At 41.4% G+C, this 23,942-nt stretch overlaps 1 protein-coding gene across 2 annotated transcripts; it reads right to left on the reverse strand.

Moving 5' to 3' along the window:
* Window positions 1-4,404: 4,404 nt before the first annotated feature.
* slc6a6b (solute carrier family 6 member 6b) lies at window positions 4,405-23,238 on the reverse strand. Of its 2 annotated transcripts, none has more exons than XM_070839755.1 (14): window positions 23,114-23,238; window positions 18,090-18,319; window positions 17,847-17,981; window positions 15,495-15,729; window positions 14,951-15,083; window positions 14,073-14,207; window positions 13,125-13,228; window positions 12,860-12,984; window positions 10,578-10,690; window positions 9,313-9,450; window positions 8,774-8,876; window positions 7,407-7,507; window positions 7,098-7,268; window positions 4,405-6,223 (listed from the first exon to the last, which is right to left on the reverse strand). In XM_070839755.1, exons 2-14 carry the CDS (start codon window positions 18,316-18,318, stop codon window positions 6,068-6,070), a joined length of 1,878 nt encoding a protein of 625 aa, XP_070695856.1. In that variant the 5' UTR covers window position 18,319; window positions 23,114-23,238; the 3' UTR covers window positions 4,405-6,067. The 2 variants fall into 2 exon arrangements, with proteins under 2 accessions (XP_070695856.1, XP_070695855.1); XM_070839754.1 differs by lacking the exon at window positions 23,114-23,238 and adding an exon at window positions 20,377-20,555.
* Window positions 23,239-23,942: the final 704 nt, after the last annotated feature.

Genomic DNA, 23,942 nt, shown 5'->3' on the forward strand with positions numbered 1-23,942 from the left:
ACACACACACACATACACGTCACACATGGTTACGTTTGTCACATTGTACCTCTCAGACAGACCTTCACACTCATGTTCAGCACGTAGAGCATCCAGAAACAGCCACTCTCACCGCCTAAAAGCATCTCTCACTGACAAAGTTAAAAGTGCATGTGTTCACTACTGCCTGTTTTAGTCACTGTGTTCACATGATGCAGTTCAGAGGAGGCTCTGGCTTCAGGGCATTCCCCCCCCCCACTCCACCCCTTCCCTCTCCAGAGGCAAAGCCACATGCAGGGTTATATAACAAGGGAGTCATAGCTTCTGACTGAGCCAGGATGTCAACACACACAAGCCTCAGCTCTGGAGAGAGTCAAATGCTGCACACATGCACTGAACACACTATATACTATTACTTTTTTTGCTTTAATGAGCATCATGTTCCCATTGAAAGGGCTTTTGCCCAGTTTTTTGTTGTACACGGTTGCACGCAGAAGACGCACACACAGAACACACAGACACACACTGTCACACAGGGTGTTAGTCGACTCAAAGTTCAAGGCACATTGTGCATATTTGAGTTATTTCAGCCGTGACTTGGCTCACTGCCCCCGTTTCCAGCCTCCCCTCCACACACACAACACCGCCTGCCCCAGAGAGGGGGCAGTACCTCCAAATAGACAGAATGCTCTCTGCTACTTGCCACGTATCATTAGCTGTATTTTAAAGCCCCTTAAATCTTAACACTTCAAATGCTTGTGAAGACACTCTAACCTTTCTGTTATAAAGTTGGCGCCCTTCCTCGGATAAATAGTTTCTGAACGACTCCAGAGAGACTCCAGTGTTCAGAGATGATGTTGCTTTTTTTTTTTTTTTTTATTGTCTCAGTGACTCAGCCACACGTTTACACAGATATTGTTTTCAGTTTCGCACTCTGCACACATTTCTTTTGGTCTGTTTGTTCAAATCTCCACTTTCACTTTTTTCACTTTTTTCACCGCGTGGTCTCTCTATGTGGCATTGTACCAGAAGGACTTATGGGTTGGTTCGTGGTCCATCACTGAGGCTTCCTGAAGTGGATAGAATCCTTCCCCAAAGCGAAGGATGAAATGCCTTTTTAAATTTTCAGTGCTGAATGATTTTCTTGTTGTAACCCCACGTCTGACTGAAGTGATAATCAGTTTTGTTGCTCCCTGGAGTTGCTGTTTTTTCGACCAATATCTTAAAACATGTTAAGCATGCATGGGGTTTGTCCTCAGCAAGTAGCTCATCCTTATCATCAAACAGTATTGGAGTAATATCAGTTTGCTCCAAATAAATTTGTGTGAAAGTACTCCCTTTTTTTTTATCATGACATTTTCTTTTTTATAAAGCTTTTGTGTAACAAGTCTGGCCTGCTGATCCAGCTGCCTCTCTGGCAATAAGAAACATGTTTTTGTTTCTTGTATCGGCTGATGTGAAGGTGTCGTGAGATAGTTGCATTGTCACGTTTAGAGCAGCCTTAGAGACTGATTAATCCCTGGGACAGTGATTTTTTTGGGGGTTTTTTTTCAATCTGATTTCAGACTCATGTCTCATATTAAATGTCATGTTGTATACAGAGGCCTATTTTTAAGGTTTTATATTAATTTAACGTATTGTACCTTTATTTTACTGTATAATGTGTCATGGTATGCAGTGCTTTATTTTCATTTACAGTACATGCACATACACTATAGTATCTTCATGTAAGCTGTGATACTGAATGTGGCTGCTCATCTTTTGGTTAATTTCCACATCCTCCCTGAATGTCAGGAATTGTTTTAAAGGAACTTGAAAGATTTATTGGATATTCTTTTATTTTTGTTATTTAATTTATTATAAACTAAGAAATGTATTTCTTTTTATGAGAATAAAGTTATGAAACCATGGTTGATTTGACTTTGGTGTCTCAACAGTGTGTTGTTTAATTTGGCTTTGCCAAATGAGAGTAAACTTTGACCCAAAGTCAACACTGAGGTGAAGCGCAAAGTTTTTGTTGGAGATTTTTATTGAAATCCACTTCTATCCAGCCTGAAATATTTCACCAACTGTTTAATGGGTTGCCATGAAGTTATCCGACATTCATGTTTCACTCTCGATGAATTGTAATGACTTTGCCTCTCAGCCGACTTCTCATGTAGCGCCATTATCAACTCAACATTTAAATTTCTCCAAGACTTCTGTTTGAGATCCAATACAGTTAAAGTAATGCTATTATAATACTAATAACATCCCCATCAGTGTTTAGTGCTGATTAGCAAACGTTAGAATGCTAACACGCTAAGCTACAGGTGAGCATGGTAAACGTAATACCTGCTTAACATTAGCATGTTACTGTTATCACTGTGAGTATGTTGGCACGCTGCAATGGCATGAAGCTAAGTTAGCCTCAAGTACTTAAAGTACAACCCCACAGAGCTGCTAGCATGACTGCAGCCTTCAGCCTTGTCCTAATCCATGCTATTGCTATTCTGTACTACAGATAAATTGTCATACAATACTACTTTAGCCATTAGTTATACTTAACCGTTTTATACAGGAAATTATGTGATATGTGTGAAGATGGATGTTTCTACCAACTCAGCATCATAAAGATGTACAATGTTTTTTTTTCTGTTTATCCGGTTTTAAAATCAGCCATAACCAGCTGTGAGGAGCTCATCCATTTTGCATTGTTTTCATTGAGGAAAAGTGTCCAACAGCACAACCAAAAATCCACAGTATACAATCAGTATGCAGTATGATTTTGGGACACAGTTTTCAGTGTGTTTGACGGTGTCGACCGAGCTCGTCAATGGGCCCAAGGTCTAACAGTTCATCATTACAGATTCTTAGACTTTGATGCATTAAATCTGCAACGGCTCAATGAATTTGACAAGTGTTTGACAGCTCTCTAATGGACTTTTTATGCAAGTCTGCAATGTTAGAGTATCACTGATGTCATCAAGGGAGTTACACACAATTCACATCAAACACTGTTTTTGTGAATTGTGTTTAAATCAAAATTTTTTGTAAAGAATTGGTGCCTTATTTGTTTCAAAGACATATATGATAATTAGTTGTCACCAAATTTGATAAGAAAAATTTTAAATTTTGTGAATGTGAGCTTCAAACACCGTTTTTTTCATCCGCATATGAAATATGAGCATGCTGCACTCAGGTATTTATGTTGTTCATCTACGTGGCGTAAATTAAAATGTTTGGGGGGCTCAGTGACTCAAGGGCTTATGACGGACAGTGGCACACCAGAGACATGCCCAAATAAGCAAGTCCCATCTCCGTGGGTGAGATGTCAATGCAGTTGCCACCTGCTGAGGGGCGTTAGATTGATGGTGGGACGGACACCCTGAAAAATTTAGGACAAGTGTCAATGTGCTGTCACAGGGAGTGGGGAGCGGCGGTGGTCAGGGTGGCATCGGTATTACCAGCTCAATACAACGCGTTCTCATACATGAAGACAGCTTTTTAACGGGTGGAATCAAAATATATTATGATTTGCACAACTAGACCTCACTGAAATTGGACAACATGGATGAATGTGTGACAGGAGAAGCAGTTACATGATCAAAGTAACTGCCTACAGTCCAGCTCTAGTGGAAACAATACTTAACAGTGTTTGATTGGTGGGTAAAATCATAGGCAACAACTTTGTCCAGACCAGAGACTGGAGGCTGTGCACACACGACGGAGTGCTTGTAGTTAAGTCATCTTGAAATTTAAGAACTGCAATGATATCCAGCTTACTGACATTCCTGCAGGGGCTGTACGACTATGAAGACAGATAGAATGATATTGTGCTGAAATTCACTCTCTAAATCATCTAAGTAAAACGTGTCACTGCCACCTTATAATACAACCCTCAGTTTACAGTGTATTTCTGTTGTAAGTATTTTTGTTGATACTAGATACCTTCAGGGTGTTGGGAAACTAAATTGAAATATTGTGTGGAGCCTGTAAAGAAATTGTGGCACAACACATTTCAGTTATCTTGAGATCTTGAAATAATGAAAGACTTTTCAACCACTTTTGGCTGTTCAGCCACATACTTAACAGGTTAAACTTTAACTCAATGCATTCATCCAGCCAGCTTATGTTGTTTGGATTGACTACAGTGTGGGTACTTCCTTGTTACTCCCTCAGTGGAAGAACACTAGACTACAGTTTTCTTCCACTGTAAATTACATTGTAAATCATGGGCTGTATATAAGGCTTTGTATATGTCAGTTCTCTCACTCAATAATTATTTCGGCCTCAAAAATTAAATAAGAAATTAAATACAAATGAATACACTAACATACATATATGCGATATATGAGTGTCAGATGTTCATATTGACATTTCTCCACTATGTAGGAATCATGAAGTTCATATTTAGAGAGTAAAAGAATTTTTGACACAAAAAAATCCAAAGAAAAAGATGTTTATTTGTAATCTATATAGAAATGATGCAATGTGCATCTCAAAAGGGGACAACTGTGAGACAAAAATACTTTGGTACACTTGAATTTCCAAGTAGCACAAGATTTTCACGGACAAAGCAGCACGGTTTTGTGGTGGTTCCTGCACATGCTTCAAGATAGTAGTTCCTTCAGATTTTGTATTTAACTGTGCAAGTTGTTGCATTATTGAACATTACAATTATTTTGAATTTGATGGTGCATTTTGAACGAGCAGAGAATGCCATTGCTTCAATGAACATTGCACACTGAAAAAATGTAATCCAGGCTCACAATGTAATCGATGTCTAGAAAACAAATTGCTTTTCTGATATTAATCAGTGACGTTCATATGATGTACAGTATAAAATTGTTACAAAAAGGCATATGTGATTTACAAACAATTCAAATTCTACAATACAAATGCCGAAACCGAAAGTTAGAAACTAGAATCCAGTGGTAGATCTGCAGAGCACGTCTGCCTGCTGAAATGAGCACAATGGAGAGAGCTGTTAGGATGTTTTGAAAAAAAGTAATGTTTTTACTTTTTAAGTGACGTTCTCACAGATCCTACTGAACAATAATTATGAATCAGAATATTTGATGTCAGATTTCTATTCTATTTCGTCATTGTCTTAGCAAGGAGACAACTAGATACTGTATATCAAAGTTTACAATATCAAAAAGTTAGAAGCTAAAAATATTTCCTCCTGAAATGTGTTGCAAATGTAACTGCAATACCTTGCAACAATAAAAACAAATACTACAATAGAGGTGAAACAACATATAAAGTGCAAAGAGAGGTTTCAATAAATGCACTGGGACTGACTATAGTAGTCACACAGGCAGTGTACAAATACTCCAAAAATGCCACTTCCCTTTTCTCCTTACTTCCTCTTTCTTAGTTGTTTTTCTCTTTTATTACTTTGTCTCAGCTGTTTCTTGAGGATGGATCTTCTTATGTATGCATTTCTCACAGTATTTGGCCAAGGCCTTGTTCAACTTGTAACTGAAAGGATGTCAAGCAAGATTAACTCTAAACACTGCATGTTGCCACTTAACGTGTTATGGATATGTACTCTGAGAGATGTGGGTGGCTCGCTTCCGCCGCTTGCGGAGGTACATTCATTTTCACTGCAGGGATGAACAACAACGACGAGAGATTAGAAGTTAGCTTCTGCGACGAGACTGCTACAATCACGTGAGGGTGTTTAGACGTTTTCTACCTTTTACACGGTAAATTATTCGTTTAGTTCACTGAATTTAGGTGAAGTGAGAATTTCATCTTTTTTTTCGAATACACCAAAAATGTAAATTTCCTCATCACTCCGGAATTGACAGAAAGGTAGTAAACATTGAACATGTACTATCTCAAAATACTGCCTAAACTTAGATCAGTGCCAACTACAGCAACAACGTTTGTAACATCAACAATATTGATATAGTAAAAAATAAAAAAAAATTACAAGAGAAAAAAAAAATTACAACAATATATAACTCTCTTCATAGAAATCAAACCAGAGTATCTCTAATGTGAATATATTGAACAATGTAAACCTACCATTATCAATGTTAGCAAATATGATAATAACACAAAAGCACATCAATCTTATTCCTCTCACAGAGAGCGCTCACATCATTGTTTCTACAATGGTGTGGGTGGGCTTGATCAAGCCATTGTTCCCGTTGGGGTCCAGGGGCTGTGTCAGCTCGCTGCCCTTCAAGTTGTACTCTTTTGGGCGAGAGCTCACGCCTGACTTTGCCGGGGCTGCCACAGCTTTGATCCTCTGAGGGAACGAGATGAGACAATAACGATAATGATCATCAGAAACTGGGGCAGTTTAAGGCTCAGCATGACAAATGGCCAACATCGAAATCCAACATGAATCACATCTGTATTTGTGTGCATGTTCAATGAATTCAATTTAATTGAGTCAAGTCACATTCTAATACATTCACTCTTTCTTAAAGGAACAGATGAGCACTTTGGGGAATGTGCTCATTTGCTTGCCAAGAGGTAGATGAGAAGATTGATGCCACTGTCTTGTCTGTATGCTAATTATGAAGCTACAGCCAGCAGCATGTTAGCTTAGCTCAGCATAAAGACTGCACGCAAGGGGAAACAGCCAACCCATGTTGCCTGGCAACCTAACGGTTGCCCAGCCTCATGGTAACGACCTGGGTTGTGACGACCTGCAGGGTGAGTGTTGTGTAACAAACGGGCACTACTGCTAGCGAGCTAGTCTGCTTGTGGGTTTACTTCCCGCTGACCACACTGACGGTGGCTTTAACAATGTTGTGTCATGAGTTTTGTCTGAAAAAAATACATTTGAGAGTTTTGACAGAATTTGAGTTTTAGTCAATGATTGAAAATGATGCTGTTTAATAATTAGAATGACATTCAAGTGCCCGTCATCATTCTTTGACATTTCTCCTGACATTGGATTGGATGAACATTAACAGGTGATAAACCAAGATTTTTACTTGCTTACTACAAAGGAATTTTTTTACTATTGGCAATATTAAGGGTGGCTGTTTCCTTTAGTTCTCAGTCTTTATGCTAAGCTAACCACCTCCTAGCTTCATATTGAAGGTACCGATATAAGAGTTCTATCAACCTAACTTTGCAAGAAAGCGAATGAAGGGGTTGAGTCCGCTCACCTCGATCAGGGGTCCCTCAGACTGTAGGATCTTGATGACCATCACCATGGGGATGCAGATCATGGAGGACAGAGCCAAGCACCAGCCCAGACCGATGGCCCAGTCAGGGTATTCGTACACCTTGTTATAGGTCAAGGGCTTGTACTTCACCAGGGAGAAGACAAAGCAGCCCTGGGAAACAAACACATGCTTCTTTTAGTACAAGTTGTACCCGTCTCTGTGACCTTCGAAAGTATCAACATTTGTCACATATCCAAGACCATGATTCCAACACAAGTGACACTCCAATGGCTGCTGCTGATCTCTCACCATGCAGAGGACAGGAGTGATTATGGTCCAGCTCCATTTCATCCATGGGTTTGGTCTGTAGCCAATCATATCCTCAAGTCCATCATAGAAATTATCAACTCCTGTCCAACACAAAGAGAATAAAGGATAACATTAGTGCTAGCACAAGGTTGTCAGTATAATGAATATTGTACATAATATACAATCAGTCTCTACTGTTCACGTGCTACTGTTTGTTGCTGCTGAATGACCTTCATATCTTCTTCCTGAACTTAGCAGGTTTATGGTCCCTTATCTCTGTTGTCCGCGCTTTACTGCAGCATGTACTCCCACTGGGTCATGCACCTTATACTGCATGTAGTATAAACAGTCTCCACCGTGTCAGCTATTACTGGGTTACTGGGTCATAATTTACTCTCCTTAGTTGTTGATTGTCATGTTTTATTGCATTATTTACACTGGTGTGTGTACTGCACTGTAGCCTGCTTGTGCCTGATGTTTGCTGGTATCCTCCTTTGTACATGTTAAAGACACAATGTTTTATTTCTGTTTTTAGTTATGTTTGAATATTTGGTGAGGGACTGCAGATCAAAATTAGACTGCTAGGCTAACAGTGAATTATTACTGTGTTGATTAAACAGCATAAATGAGAAATAAACCATTAAACTAAACTGAAGCAGTAGGCTACACAAGTCTATGGGCAGTGAGCACTTGAACCAAACAATGATGTAACCCTACTGATTTGGGTTTTTTTTTTTAAACTTTTAAGAGTTGTATGTAAAGTAATTAAAAGTAAAAAGTAAATAATATTTACACAGAATAAGGAATTATTTGAGAAGAGGCTGGAAAAAGCTAATTTTGTGTGGGAATTTGTGTGTTCAATTTTTTAAAATATCATTACATTTTGATGACTAAATTAGCGTTCAAATGGGGGCTAACATTGCGTCACATCATGCTGTATCATGCATCCGTCAGAGGGCCTTTACCATTTTAGTCAGCACGGAGCTTTGACATAATGAGATGCTAACCATGCTAAGCTAGCTGCTTGTGGTGAAGCCCGTGTCTGTGTGGGCTCAGCGCCTATTGTGTCTTTTTTCATTAGGCTAAAGGTTCTATCTTTATTATGATGGCAGGATTTAATCTGGTGGGAGGCAACCCCAAATGGCCAATCACAATTTAGTGTGGGACCAGCACGATCACCCACCCCCATCGCCACGCCTCTGCGTGCAGTTAATTTATTACTGATGTGGAAAAACAACAAGGACACCTTTGTCTACCACCAAAGAGATCATTTGTGCTTTTTTTTTTTTTTTTAACTCTTCAGGACCATTACTTTGAAAAACGACACACACCACAGAAACCCATCACATAGAGTCGTTTCCACTTACCATAAACCCAGGCTACAGCGATGCATTCAAAGAATGCAACCCACAAAAGGCACACACCACTGGCTGCATAGTAGTCAAAGAGTTGAAACACATACATGCCACCCTGCAAAGAGAAAAGGAGAAAAGCTGCATTAATTATCTCTCTGATGTGTGTGGAGGGAAAGAAAGTCACAGAGATAGAAGGGGGTATTAAAGCAGAGTGGGCACAGGGTGTTGAAAGCAGTGCACAAGAATGCTGGCACCCTACCAATAAAGGCAGAGTTCAACAGGTGCTGAGATGTCATTGAAGCACGGTTGACTGCTAAATGGAAAACGGCATTCCGAATTGTTCCATTCAGACACACAGGATGTGAGTGGTGGAGGTGGTAGGAAGCCATATTTGGTCGTGACAATGCAGCAGCCAACAGGCAAGTGGAAAGTCTGTGGCGTTATCTCTGCTGTTGATCTGAATACACAAACTCTCTTTTCCTTTTCTAAACAGGATAAGCAGCAGAAGTAAGAGCGCACATGCTCCATGCAGTGACTGTTGGTGAACTTACTTTTGTTACCATGGCGAGTCCCAGGAGATAGCTTATGAAACACATCACAGCTATGAAGATCTCTCGTCGGTAACCCTTCCTGAGGACGGATGGATATAGATCCACAATAGAGGTGATCTGTCCCTCCACTTCAACAAACTGTGGGGACAAAAGCAACTATTAAGTTCTCAGAGGAGAAAAACGTTGACATGTCTTTCTGTGTGCATGCAGCTCTGCCCCTACAAACCAGTGATTAGAGAATGAGAGCTGTCTTTGTTGGGCAGTAATGAGAATTTAAACAGAGCTTCTCTCTGCTGCACTGGTTTGTTGCTACCAAGACACAACAGAAACAAAACAACAGTGAATCACTGTCTCCGTCTTCTTGTCTGTGTGTGTCTCTCTCTCTCTCTCTGGCTTCCATGTGTACCCGCATTGCCTCATAAGCTACAAAATGTCATAACAAAATTATGAAATTGTTCCTCTTTCTCAAACCACAGTGTCTTTATGCAGCAAGAACATGCTCCTTTGTTGCACGGAAAACCAAACAAAAACCTCTTACATAAGAGTGGCATGTATGTGTGAGCGATGTTAACAATATATAGCATTCAGGACTACAAATCTGCATGAAATTTATGGTCCATAAATGCACCCCCACACACACAGACACTGGCACCGTTTCTCATATGGAAATAGCTGCACTCGCATAAGTATTTACATGTGCTCAAATTTAGAGCATCGGCCTGATCTCGCAGTTGGATGAGATGAGTAGCTGGCCATGTGCAGGACTGAGTTAGCACAGGAGTAGAATTACACTTGGAGGCAGGAAATGTGATATAGCCGGAGAATCCCTCGGGTGTACACTTGTGTTTTGTCTACTTAGATTATCTTGTCTTAATCAAAGCTCTGCGTCCCATCAACGCTAGATGGCTTGCATGCAGACTATTATAATGACTTCTACTCATTAAATGTTTAGCTAACGTACATCAGCTTCTTAAAACTTAATTTGTGGTATCACAGGACATTTAAGGGGCTATTATACACTGCAATCAAGAGTGGTAGTAAAATGCCTTTGTGGGAACAGGCTGCTTTTCTTGTCTGTCAGTTATCTGATACCTTGCAGACGTTAGATGTGGATCAGAGAGACACTAAATGTGTTTTACATATTTGGGCTGGCAGGAGCCTACTAACCCATGGGGCCTGGGAGGTGTCTGTGCAACATTAATGGGCAGTACACCAACCAGCTATTCTCTACATAGCTTTACATCGCAGTTTGTGAAAATACTAACCTGGCTGTCGAGGCCCAGAAGCAGCAGCATGATGAAGAAGAGGATAGCCCAGAGAGTTGGCAGCGGCATCATGGACACAGCTTTAGGGTAAGCGATGAAGGCCAAGCCAGGACCTGGAAGGAGAACATAGTGGGGGATGGGGAGAAGGCGGAGCACAGAATTAACATTTCTATCTGATTTCAGCTTGGACGACAAAAGGGGATTGGAAAAATGATGTAAAGCCTGAGCTAGAGAGGCGGAGGGGGTCTGGCAGTGCCAATGATGTACAGGAAGTATGATCTACTATGTCCAACAGATTTAATCAAACTGGACTGGAGTGTCTATCCTTTGTTGGTCCTGTGTGTCGAGTGCCTACCAGGAAGTAAAATTCTCTTTAGTGTATATATTTACTTGCCAGACCTTATTCAACTGTACATTTTGTCTCTTTTACACAATACATATTACACAACTGTCAGTTGTTATTACTGTATCTAACAAAACCAGACCATTCTACAACCATCTATCATAGTTTTGCATCTTTTTGCACTAGATGTTCAACTACATTTCCTTTGTGCTTGGTATGTGCAATAACAACAATAAACTGGAATCTAATCTAATCAAACATAATCTAACCCAATCTAATCTAAACAAAGCAGATGAGGAGTTTAGCAAAAAGCCATGAATAAGTTCAAAAAGATATGATAAGAGCATGAGACACAGAGTCAGCAATCACATACATGAATTAATCCCTCAATTGATCAGCTGCAGAAAAAACTGCTCATTTGGTTGTTCTTTCATATTTGATGGAACATTTTGTTTGTACACACTAACATGCCATCACAGTATTACTGAAATTGTCATACATGTTTGATTCCACATGATTGCATTCAAGTTGCAGTCTTAAAGGTAGCAAGAGTATAATTTTAACTGAACAGAGCGAGCATGCTGAAAGAAGACGCATCTCCTTCAAAGTCCACATAGAGTAGGAAGGAAGGCAGAAACAGAACCGGTGGCGTCCACCTCAGGAGATCCACAGCTTGTTAACAGAACTGGGCTTACAGTGCAGTGCTGCTGGTCAGAAATATCACCTCAGGGTGCCAGTGCACATACAGTAGAATGCAAACAGTACAGTGCCAATCTTCTTAGCAATGTCCCCTGGTCAAAAACATGTAAAGCTACTAAATGACAGGAGCAGGTTGACATGAGGACACCTGGTGCCATTGAACACCTGTAATAATGATGAGCTCTTTAGAGGATAACTCCTTTAAAACCTGGGCAATATTTTTATATACTTTGGGTTCGAAATGTCTGGTAGGCACGACGAGCAAGTTTTGGACTTGATTCAGGTGATTGCCTCCACCAACTGCCCAGAACTAGCTACAATGGCTAATATGTAATGCTTTGGGGCAACTGTACCATCAAAGTATGTCCACTAAAAGTGTTTGTTTCTGCCACTGACAGGCTCAGATAGTTATTAGAAGTGTCTCTCAACATTACAGAAATATCCACCTCGCTCAGTTGATTTATTTTGGTTATTGTGGGACTTCGGTTTTTTAAAGAGTTAGTTCTGATCTGAGCTGATATTGAAACACCAAAGTAACAGCATTTAATCCAGCCATTCACTAGTTATGTGAGGTAAATCTACTGTTTTTGTCAATGAAGCCTGGTGTCTTTGAACCGAGTGATGAAGGCTGCTTGTGGTTAAGCTAAGAGGATCTAACAGGTCTGTCTCTGTAGGGAGCCTTTCCATGATTTTGTCAGACATGTCGAATAACAATCTGAACCTGTCAGTGCCAAAAACAAACCCTTTTACTGGATGTACATTAATGGGCTAGGTTGCCCCAAAGGATTACATTGCAGCCCATTCACAGACTCTGAGGTGATGTACTGGACCAATTCCAAAACTGTTTGTACCTACCAGTCATTTCAAAGCCAAAATATGTAAAAATGGTTCCCAGGTTTAAAAATGCCAGAGTTAAAATCCTTTAACACCACAGTGTGTCGTGTAGCTAAAACACACAGCACTTGACCAATGCAATGTAATCTGTCCTCAGAAAAGGTGGAGCATGTTTGACACTGAAGTAACAATTCTGTTTCTTTGAGGCTTTTATTCAAGGAGTGTGCAATTGCCGATACCTCTACATTTCAGCATCATCGTTTTCGAGACTTAAATTGACTGATTACATTTTTCCCCTCATTTAAAAAAATTATTGTTGCTAACTTTTGGGAAGTTTCCAATTGTCTTTTTTCTGTTTGGCAGCAGTGCCCACCATCACTGGTGCCGTCACCTTGGACCCTCGTACCTGACTCTGCCACATCGGCAATGTCCACCCCTTGTTCTTGTGCCATGAAGCCCAGGACGGAAAATATTGCGAAGCCAGACACAAAACTGGTACCGCTGTTGAGGCCTCCCAGCAGCAAACAGTCCCTATGTCACACATATGTCATGGAGGTTGTTAATGAACACAGGTGGAACCGAAGTTCCCATTTTCTTTTCACGCAACCGTCTCTGACACGAGTTGCTGTCACTACTACAGTCCCACTCCCCCCAGCGGAAACACAACTCACCTGTAGCAGTTGTATTTGTATTTGTTGTAGCTCCCCAGTGATGTCATGGCTCCCAGGCAAATGGCATAGGAGAAGAAAATCTGGGTTCCCGCATCAATCCACACCTGAGGAGACAGAGGAAGAGGCAACAGTGTTTTCCAGGTTAGATGAGGTAAACGTTTTGTGAAATTTGCTTTGAAATATTTATCAGTAGCTTACTGTCAAGTACAAGTGATTGCTTACTCCTTTTAACTTGATAGCATTAACATGTTGGCCAACAGTTTGCCATTTAGATATCCAGTATATGTGGAGCGAGATTAGCATTCATTTGGAGTCATATGTTTGGCTATGTTTGTAAGTCCAACAGTCACTCCCCTTTTAGCTCTGTTTTTGGTCTCCACCAACTCATGAGGGAAATATCTGGGTTTTAGCTGCTAATTGCTCCACTATGTTGGCCAACTAGTCGCTAACTGTGTCTGTCTGTTGTTTGTCACTGAGAAAATACATATAGTGGGGTTTTTAGAGATTTTTCTCTTTATTGTGACCGCTAATTAAATACAGCTACATTTGCAATAGTGGTCACCACAATTTCCACTTCTACAGCAACTCCAAAAGTTGAATATACCCTTAGATCCTGAGCAGGGTGGATGGTAAAATGACAGTAATTCTATGTGAAGCCTGAGAAACATAGTGAAATCACTTTTATTTCAACACCTCCACAAGCCCCCATGTGCATGGGACTCATGGGGGCTGGTCGTTGGAGACATATGTGCTTGGTCTTAAAGTATCCAATCACTCACAAGAAATTATGTAATCAAGCTACATAACCTAAAACAAGGAGATGTAGTCGCATGTAAACTACAAGAAAACAAATAAGCGTACTTCCTTAAATGTCAAAAAAACTCTTTTGATATATGGTGACAGATGTGAAAAATAGCATACGAGAGGGGAATCATTTTTTTAGCCTACCTCCGGGTCTTGTAGGCGGGTCAGGTCAGGGTAAAGGTAAAATTTGATCCCTTCAGCTGCCCCTGGCAGGGTCACTCCACGCACCAACAGCACAATTAGCATCACAAATGGGAAAGTTGCAGTTATGTACACCACCTAGACAGAACAAAGGAGTAATTGACCACAATACCGAACAACGGTTATACCTGATGACTCATCGTCCTTGACATATAATGAGACTCTACTTCCTTTTTAAGTTCTCATTTTGCATGACAAAAGAAGCATCTGATCTGATCTGATAACAATCTCTCTCTACCTAAAGTATTTTCACAGAGAAAAAGAAGGTATGGTCTGTGAAGAGTGATGCGTTTTGCCTACAGAAGATGATGAGGGTTTGAGACGGAGTGCACGCCCAATAGAGCACAAGGCAGTACATTACATTGCAAAGAGGCCTCTCACTTCCTGAACTGCTATCTAGTTAAAGATTAAGAGTGATTATTTTACAGCTAAAATCACAGCAATTAACCTTGGAAATAAACCTGTGGAAATAAACCTGTGGAAATAAACCAAATGGTTCTTAATAGAGTTAATAATTTCCCTCACAGAGGTCCTCCTGTTGGCTGTGGCCCATTTTCTGTCCCAATAACAGAGACGGAGAGAGCGCTAAGGAGCAGCAGTCATCTGTTTACAGCCGACAGTGAGTCTGGCCAACAAGAAACTTCCAGGACAGCACGGAGGCTTGTGTCTCTAAATCAACCAAATTAACTGCCCTCCAAGCATGTGGGTTGTCTCTAAAGCAATAGTGTTTTGTCACTGACTAGTCAGGGGGAAAAAGTAAAGGCCAAACAGCATCCAAGCGACACAATAAGTACAGGATGTGTGTACGCCTCAGCACTCACTTTCCCAGTGGACTTGACTCCCTTCCAGATGCAGAAGAAGCAGATAACCCACACTGCTAGGAGACACAGGGCCAGGTCCCACTTCAGGGGCCCTATGTCCTCAATCCCATCGGAGATGCTCAAGACGTTGCGTCTGCAGAGGATACAGAACAGGTTAATGGCAGTCCGTGGGGCTTGTAATAGAAGAGGTTATTTTGTACATTTTCTGACACACCCAAGGAGGTAGGCCATATGACAACTGTAGACCACGGTCTCTTTGGACTAATCAAATGGACAATAAAAGAATAAATCAAACAGATACATGACTTGGCCTTTCTGTGCTGTTCTGCCGTCCTGATCTATCTGAGTCTGAATGAAGTGTCTGACTTAGTGCCCTTTGTTGTGATGAATTGTCATCAAATTCAAACATGTAACACAGCAAATGGGCATGAAATAAATTGGGATTTCTTACGCAAGCAAGATAAAGAGGCAGTGTTACTTTAGTATATTTGTGTGGGTGTGTGTGTGTGCATATCAGTTAGACATGTTTTCAGTGGCTACTCACTCCCAGAACTCGGTGACGGGAGAGGTAAAGTTGGTAATGTTGGCTGCCAGCCATAGGGTCTTGTTCTTGCGGACGGTGTCCTCTACACAGAATTCTGTGTTCCAGGGCTGCTTGCATTTGGCCCAGGGGAGCTCCGGCTGAAAGCACTGAAACAGGTAGTAGAGTCCCCAGGCCAAGATCACGATGTAGTAGATGTTCAGCAGAGATACGATCACAATAGAGGCATAGCCGATCCCTGCAGAGAAGAGGCAAAGAAGGTAGATTTTAACATCAGTCACATCTTACAATTAACATCTTGTTTGTGTGATAGCTCTTTTGGCGGTGCCGGCAAACAGTTGCCTGTTTACACACATCCAGCAGATATGGAGCAACATTTTGAGTGGTGGTTTTGGTCCCTTGATCAATGTAAGTGCAATATTCACTCTCTTTTAGCTCCGTTTTTGGTCTCCACCAACTCGCGGCAAAATGCTCAAATATATTCACTATCTAGTTGCTGACTTAGTCTGTCAGCTGTTTGGTGCAGAGCAGGCAGTGGTCGGGGGGGGGGGGGGGGGGGGGGGGGTTACCAGCTTTTTTGCTTTAAACAGGTGCTTGCTGTGATCAAAAACAATGCTGATGAGAGCTGTGAAAGTGAACCAGGTGTAAATCATGAACAGTGAGTCAGCTGCTACAGAGGTCATGCTGTCAGTTGTAAAAAAAAAAAAAAAAAGTGATATATAGCCACTTGCACAGCAGTGGACCTTCAGAGGTTTAACTTCTCATCTTGCCACAGTGATGTAGAAGTGTACTACAGGGTGTGGCAGTCGCTGTTGGTCACGGTTATAGATGCAACGGAGCGCAGTTCTGACCTATCAGTAACACAAGTTATGGTGCAACAGGCTTAACCAGAGAGGGCAGTGAAGCATTGATTTTCACCGTGTTGATAAGTCACTCTTTAAATGAAGACTTTAAGTAAATAATCACTAATAATAGTGGAGACTGCCGCTGAAGAACTTTAAAAACACAAACATAAAATTTCACTTTTTACTATATCAAAAAGGGCAAAGCTTTCCAGACTTGATTCTGCTGTCTATCGTTGTAATGTCCTTAGTGTTTTTACTCTATTTTTAGATGACTTTGCCACGAACCTGGACACAGAAATCCCCGGTACTCTTCCACTGGTCAAGAGTATTTTTAAACTCATCATCTCTATCGCCCCCCCCTCCTTGTTCCTACATACCAAATGCAAACTGATAGACAAGTCAATGCTGTGACAGGTGTGTGTGTGTATGTGGGCGTGTGTGTGTGCGTGCATACTTGACTGTGCGTTGTGCAGCAATTTAAGTCATGAATTCTCTGTGTGATAAAAACACAGGAAGGTGGGGGGAACAATGGGGACAATTGTGATTGGCCAGTTTTGCGGCCACTTGTGGACTTTCTCTGCTGTGCCAGACGTTGTGCCAGATGGACAGACAGCCGCCTCAGTGAATAGTGGAGACGATCAGCAGCTGCTGTCGCTGCTGCACAGTTTCCTCTCTTTTCATGTCACATCCTGTGTGTGAACATGAGTAAGGGCGTGACAGCAGCTGCTGAAGGCGTGGTGTCTTAGCACTTGTCTACAGCCTGTCACTCAAAAGTACAGGGTCTGCACCCAAGAGCAGCAGGAGTGTTCTAATAGCTTATGCTGAACTCAAGTCAGGAGACTGATGAGAGAACCTGACCCTACCAACACCGTCACAGAAGACATACAGTATTTATAACATCCTATAAGCTAAGGTCCACACTGCAACTCTATGTCAACTTTTCATGCAGACCTGCTGCGTAAGACTGTGCCCATTGCTAGGCAACTTGATGTGTTTTTCTTTTGCCAGTCTGTTTCCATGGTAACCAAGAACTCATCAATCCGTTATGCACAGCTAATCTTCAATCCATGGATGACTTTATGTTTGGAGCACCTTCGAGCAAGTTTGGGTTGTTTCTGTTTACATGGATGTGTGTGTGCAGGAGTGTATACATGTGCATGCTCTACCTAACGTTGACCCCTGGAATTTAAGTACTAATATCCTCCATGATACTCAATGTTCAGTACTCTCAATATTCAGCTCCTTCTTAACTGTGCTGTGTTCTGTTGTTTACACAGCGCAAAGCTGCCTCATGAAGTAAAACTGGCCCAGTTAAACTGGGGGGGGGGGTATTAGACTGAGTCAGGAAGTAAATCAGGGAAGAGTTCTTGTTAAACAAATGAAGCTTTTAGTCAGCGTTAAATATTAAATGATCTTGTCAGGGATGATTTGTGCTGTGATGCAAAGCCTCTATTTCTGTGTGTGTGTGTGTGTGTGAGAGCATGTGCAGTGTTTACGTGCTTGGACTGACCAGTGAAGATGGGGCAGAGCTTGGCCCAGCAGGTGATCCCTCCTTCAGAGGTGTACTGGCCCAGTGCGACCTCCAGGAAGAACACAGGCAGGCCACCCCCAAACAGGAAGATGAAGTAGGGGATGAGAAATGCACCTGGATAATGGATACAGGAATCAGCCCAGTGCAAGACATCTTCTTACTATGATCACCACTTTTTTTGGCTCAAAACTCATTGGCGTCTGTTGTGTGTTGTGTACCTACCTCCACCATTTTTATAACAAAGGTAAGGGAAGCGCCAGACGTTTCCTAATCCGACAAAGCCTCCGGCCACAGACAGGACAAAGTCGAGCTTACTGGCCCACTTCTCCCTCTGAGGAGCCTTGCCTTCAGCCTCGTCTTCAGGCCGCGTGCCTGGGCTCTTCCCTGGTGAAGGTTTCAAGGTGTCCTTGTGAAAGTCCTTCAGGCATTGGAGCTTCTCTTTTTGTGCCATGCTGTGGACGGACAAGGGAAAAAAAGGATGTGTAAGATGGAGGGAGACCAAGACAAAGAGAGAGGGACAGAGGTGAACGGGATAAGACGCAGAGAGGGAGGAGTATTAGGGAGATAATGCTGCCTCCTGATTGCGTTACAGCATGCTGTGTAATCACTGTGTACATGATATACAGTACTATGTTGCTAATCTTGCTAATCTGAACAAGTGATGCATGTAGGTCATTCAGACTAAATGTTTGGGGAACTGATTTGCAGTAATAACCGACAGCAAAAGCCTCTTGTAACACCAGCCGCACTCAATTAGTGCAATGTACACTGGGACAATCAAACAGTGAAAACACCCACCATGTTTCTTTATCTGCCTCAATCAATCAAACAATCAATCAGTCAATCTATCTGTAGATAATAAAACCAATATTTTGATTTTATGAAAAAAAAAGTTCTGCATGCATGCTGCAAGTTGTATAGCTAAAACAGCCACCTTGGTGACAGCATGTACACACTCACATCACTGTTTTTTTCATTAGCTCTGCAAGTAGCTCTCTGTTTTCCAACTTAAATGCGTCTCAGGGTGGGGTTTTCTGCTCAGAGGGGGGCGCATTGTCACTGAAGGAAAAGGAAGGGAATATTCGGGCATGATACACGCCCTTAAAACCTCGCCTGACCCCGATGGAAAGTTTTCTTTTAGCTTTCTCTGATGCTACTGTATCAGCAGCAAGTCAGTCCACCGTAATCCAAATTTAGAGAGGAAGATATCACTCTGCATTCCCAAAGCCCATGGTGCTCTCAGGAAGATACAACAGCTTAAGTTCACTTGAGTGTTTATACTGTAAACCGCCTTTCCAAGAAAGACAGGATTTGTTATTACTGCCGGAGGTATCCTATTTCCCCACATGAGCCAAGGAGGAGAAAAGAACCCCTAATAGGACAGGAATAACTGTGTAAGACTTGTCAAGACCAAATGTGATTTAAGCTCCCAGCTGGCATATGATAAAAGGCAAAACAGATACAATGAGAGAGCTATGATTAACTGTAAGATATGAGATTAATAGTAAAACTAGCTTTCCTCCTCGGACTGACATCAAATACTTCCCCTTAAATGCAGACTGCGCTGTTTGTCGAAGCTCTGACAAAAGAAGAAGTTAAACAGAAAAGTGTTGGGAGTCCAAAATGTGAACCTGAGTTTTGTTCTTGCTGAAAACAAAGTGTACAACTTTTGCAAACAAGTGGAACATTTAAAAATGGACATTAATGAAAAGGAATTTAATTAGTGCAACACCTCAGACCAGAATAACAATCACCACAGTGATAAGAACAACTTTCCCCTCTCAGGAATAGGCACTTCTACCAACAACCATATTTAGAAGATTCCCTGAAACCTCTCACATTCCTGCTGGGAACTATGTGTCTCCTCACTTAATCAACGCTCCAACAACAACTCCTCAATCTCCCTGTAAGCGCGCTGCCTCCCATCATTTTTCTAAGATTTCTCTCTTCCTGTTATGCATGACAAGTCAACGTGAAGCACTTTCCATTCTCAGACCTCCTTACATAACTGGATCAGTTCTTGCCCACTCTGTCTCCCATCCTGTTTCTCTCTCCCTCTCTTTATCCTTTTTCCCCCCTTCTTCTCGCGCCTGATCAGCGTATGCTTTCACCTGCTTGCGTGCTGTCAGGAGGCTGTCTGCCCACCAGATAAGACTTAAGACAAACTGTCCTTCACATTTAACACAGACATACTCATCTACAAATTCCTTAACCCAATGAAAAACACACCTCAGCGTGATATTAGTGCTGCTAAAATCACTCACTGACCCTTTCTACCACTTTCTATACGCAGTCTTACTCACAAAAGACAACAATACAATCTATTTGCAGTTCTTTCTCTTTCACTATTTATTTAACCTTTTAACATACAATCAGACTCTTACAAAATCCACCAACAATTTACACTTAACTATTCTTAAGCCCATTCATGCAGAAAAACATGACATTACACATGCAGACAAGGAAAAATCAAGTCCCCTTTCCAGGCAAAGCAGTTTAGAAAACTTACATTTCCTTCATGGCTGCGACTATGTATAGAGTTCCTCTCTCTCAGCTGTCACCATTCCTCTGTACTGAATGCCTTTATGCCGACACGGGTCACAAGAAGTGGAGCTGACAGCAGGGTCCGCCCCTTGACTAAAGACAATTAAATCCAAAGTAGAGATTGGGATTGGATGCAGCCTCGCTGTGACATACAACTCAGGTACCAACGTGGGAGACTGTAAATTTCCACTTCCCACTACTCCCTGCCCATACGCATACACATAGCCAAGTGAGAGGAGGGGGGGGGACGAGGGCGGGGGTGTGAGTGTGTGTGTCACGCACACACACTTCTTATTCATGGTGAAGACATGGAGGACAAGTCAGAGGGAAAGAAAGGCTGGGCTGGTCCAACACTGGGGGCTGGTCTTGAGTTATGAGTTTGTACAAACACATAAACTGTAGGCAGCATTGAGAGTTTTAGTGCCATTTTATTTTTTTACTGTTTCAAACAGCACTAAAATATGAAGCACAGTTTCATAACAAGCCCCTCATAACATCACCACGCCACTTCCAAGCATCTTTGTGTGAAAACTATTTTTATTCATGCATACGCTGTGATAATTCCTGGTATGCGGGACATTTGAATCACTGTCCTCCATTCTTTCATGTCATGCGGTTTGTTATCTGGGAAATGTAAACGAGTACAGTATCAGCTTATAAGGGGCGGCTGTGGCTCAGTGGTCGAGTGGGTCGTCCCTCAACCCAGGTCGGGGGTTCGATCCCCAGCTCCTATGGGTCAACATGTCGAAGTGTCCTTGGGCAAGACAATGAACCCCAACTTGCGTGAATGAGTATGAAAGAATAGTCTCCTCCTGTATGAATGATGTGTGAATGAGGATTTCATGTAAAGCGCTTTGAAATAACTGAAAGGCGCTGTACAAATACAGACCATTTACATTTTATAACAATTCCTAATAAGGCCATGTGTCTCCTCTGCCTGTCCATGGTCTGTTTAGATACCATTCACTGCTCTGGGAGCAGCACAATGGCTGGACAAAGGCTGGCATGCACGAGTCAATTAAAAACTGATAAATTCTTGCACAGGATTTGCACATTTAATGGGGGGACAAGGATCAGCCGAAGACAAGCTGTCATTTAAACACAGCACAGACGCACACACACCTTTGACACCTCTTGGCTTTGCACGACGCCATAATCCATCATATTTTGGTCAGTGTCATGCTCTGTATACTCTTTTGGTTACGTAACCCTTGACAGACGCTGTCTAATCTATTGTGTGACAGACCACAGGGGTTGTATTTTGAAAGTAGATGCTTGCAACAGGAAAGAAAGCCTGTTTCATGTGGGTCATCTCATAAAAGAATTCCCCCTGGATAAAAGTGAAAACCTTTTGTCGTTTGTTCATAAGTCATAGCTCACAGACAGTCTGCGAAAAAGGTTTCGTTATTGTTGACCAAAGGCAGAATCAGTCTGTCAAACTGGACCTGCATTTTTTGCAAACAATAAAAACGGACTGAATTTATTTTTCCTGAAACTGTCATTTGTTTTTGTTGTGTTTTCTAAGATTTGATCTGAGTTTTTAAAGTGGCTATATTTGTGGCGATCATCCAGGTCCATGTGATTTAGGAGTATTAGATGAATCTAGGAGAGATCACAGAGCTAGAAAGAAAAACAAATTGTATAATTTCTTAATTTATGATGGGTGAGCTACAACAAATGTTTCTTTTTTTAAATCATCAATTTACAGGAAAATATTCAACCTTTAACTGAGAAAGTCACATTTTCACAGTCAACCGTGGGTAAATTCATTGTGCATATTAACAAACCATACCTTATTTTGAAGGGGACCCACAGGAAACTCCTAACAGACCCTTGAATGGTCCTCAGCACCCTGTTTGGGAACTTTTTTTAGTACCTGCAGCTAGAAAAAGGTACAGCGACCCCTGAGGTTTTATTGTGCTGAGCAGGCAGATTGGGGTTATCAAAGGACACACTTCAATCAATCATACAGTGGATGGGGCGGAGGCAGATGAAGTAGGTTAAGTATGTGCCAGTAAGCACAAGATATAAGCTAGTAAAGGTCTTAGTCCATCAGTCCTACTTCAGCAGACTCTCCTCTACAGGGTGCATAAACATTCATCCATTCATTCTTTCACTGGATCACTTGAGGGTGTGGAGGGTGAAGGTGCACCTGCAGCCTGCAGCGAGACAATACACAAATACATTTTTCCCCCCATACACAGACATCACACGTCACTGAAAAGCCGGGGCGCGCCTGAACGCACCACAGCAGAGCTTCAAAAAAATAAAAAAAATAAAAATGATGAAAGAGAAACGAGGGACAGGGTCTTATCAGCTATAAACACAGGAAACCGGGTTCAAAGGCCAAACCCGCCTTTTTATGAGCGAAAACATTATTTGCTTTTGTTGTTCTTTAAAGCAAAGGTTTAAAATGCAGGACTTTCCTTTTCTCTGGAAGTAATTAGGACGCAGTCATGTCAGGGAAAAAAAGGGGCAAATGTGATGTGTTGATATCAGAGAATAAAATGAATCAACCGACCAACACGATGACAAATAACATGTTTGACTTTCATATTCAACATGTTTAAAAAGATAAATAAACACAAAAGACAGATTAGGAGGGAATACCTACTATAGTTTTTCTACTATTGTACATTTCTTTTTTTTTAAATAAAAACGATATTATCATTTACTGATATGTAAAGAAGATGCCGGATTACCTGTCCTCGTCTTACTAAGCAGGCCGTTGTTCCTTGAGTTGTCGCCTACGTTTAACGCTGAGTGAAACAATTTTATCTATTTTTCTCTCAGACCATTGTCACTACGAGCTGGTGCGCGTTTAATGTCAGTTTGAGTGGAAAATCACCAGCTTCTCCATGCAACAACTTCTTAAAGCGACAGCCGCACTCCACCTGACTCCCCTCCAGTCCCTGTGATGACTGACAAGATGATTTAGCACCTGCCGTATGTTCTTATGGCATTTAAATATTGATTCACATCCTCCCGCAAAATGTGTCAGTGACCTGCAAATGCGCAGGCTGTGAACATTTAGCAGATAGGTTTAATGTAAAGTCTGATTTGCTGGTCGGGATCATTTAAAAAAAGAAAGAAAGAAAGAAAGAAAAAGACACTAAAAATAGTTGCATAATTTCTAATTTACTCAGTGAAAAATAATATATCAACCACTTTCTAACGAGGCAGCCTTTATGAGCTGTAAGTGAAGGCTTTATTAAGAGTTAATAAATCATTTAGTAAAGCTTTATAGATCAGTTCAAGAATATATGAGTAGGTTGTGAACAATGAAAAAGAGGTAACTACTGGACACAAAAATGTTGTTATTACTGATAATGTTTCCATCCTACTTAGATCTTCAACTGGTCAATATGCTTTTAGAGACGAAAACCACATCATGCTGACAATCTCTATGATGGCAGGTGTGCTTAACCATCTTAAAGATCATAAGAATTTTATTCTTCTCTTACTCCATACTACGGAAATATCAGCCTCACAGAGCTGCTAGCCTGGCTGTAGACTCTTAATCTTGTTTAG

The sequence above is a fragment of the Pempheris klunzingeri genome, chromosome 11, assembly GCF_042242105.1.
Source record: "Pempheris klunzingeri isolate RE-2024b chromosome 11, fPemKlu1.hap1, whole genome shotgun sequence".
NCBI classification, from domain to species: domain Eukaryota; kingdom Metazoa; phylum Chordata; class Actinopteri; order Acropomatiformes; family Pempheridae; genus Pempheris; species Pempheris klunzingeri.

Coding starts and splice junctions, on each gene's coding strand:
- slc6a6b (XM_070839754.1), bottom strand. Junction 9,451..10,577: donor TTCTGGGCCTCGACAGCCAG/GTTAGTATTTTC, acceptor TTGTCCCCACAG/TTTGTTGAAGTGGAGGGACA. Junction 7,508..8,773: donor CGCTGTAGCCTGGGTTTATG/GTAAGTGGAAAC, acceptor TGTGTTGGACAG/GAGTTGATAATTTCTATGAT.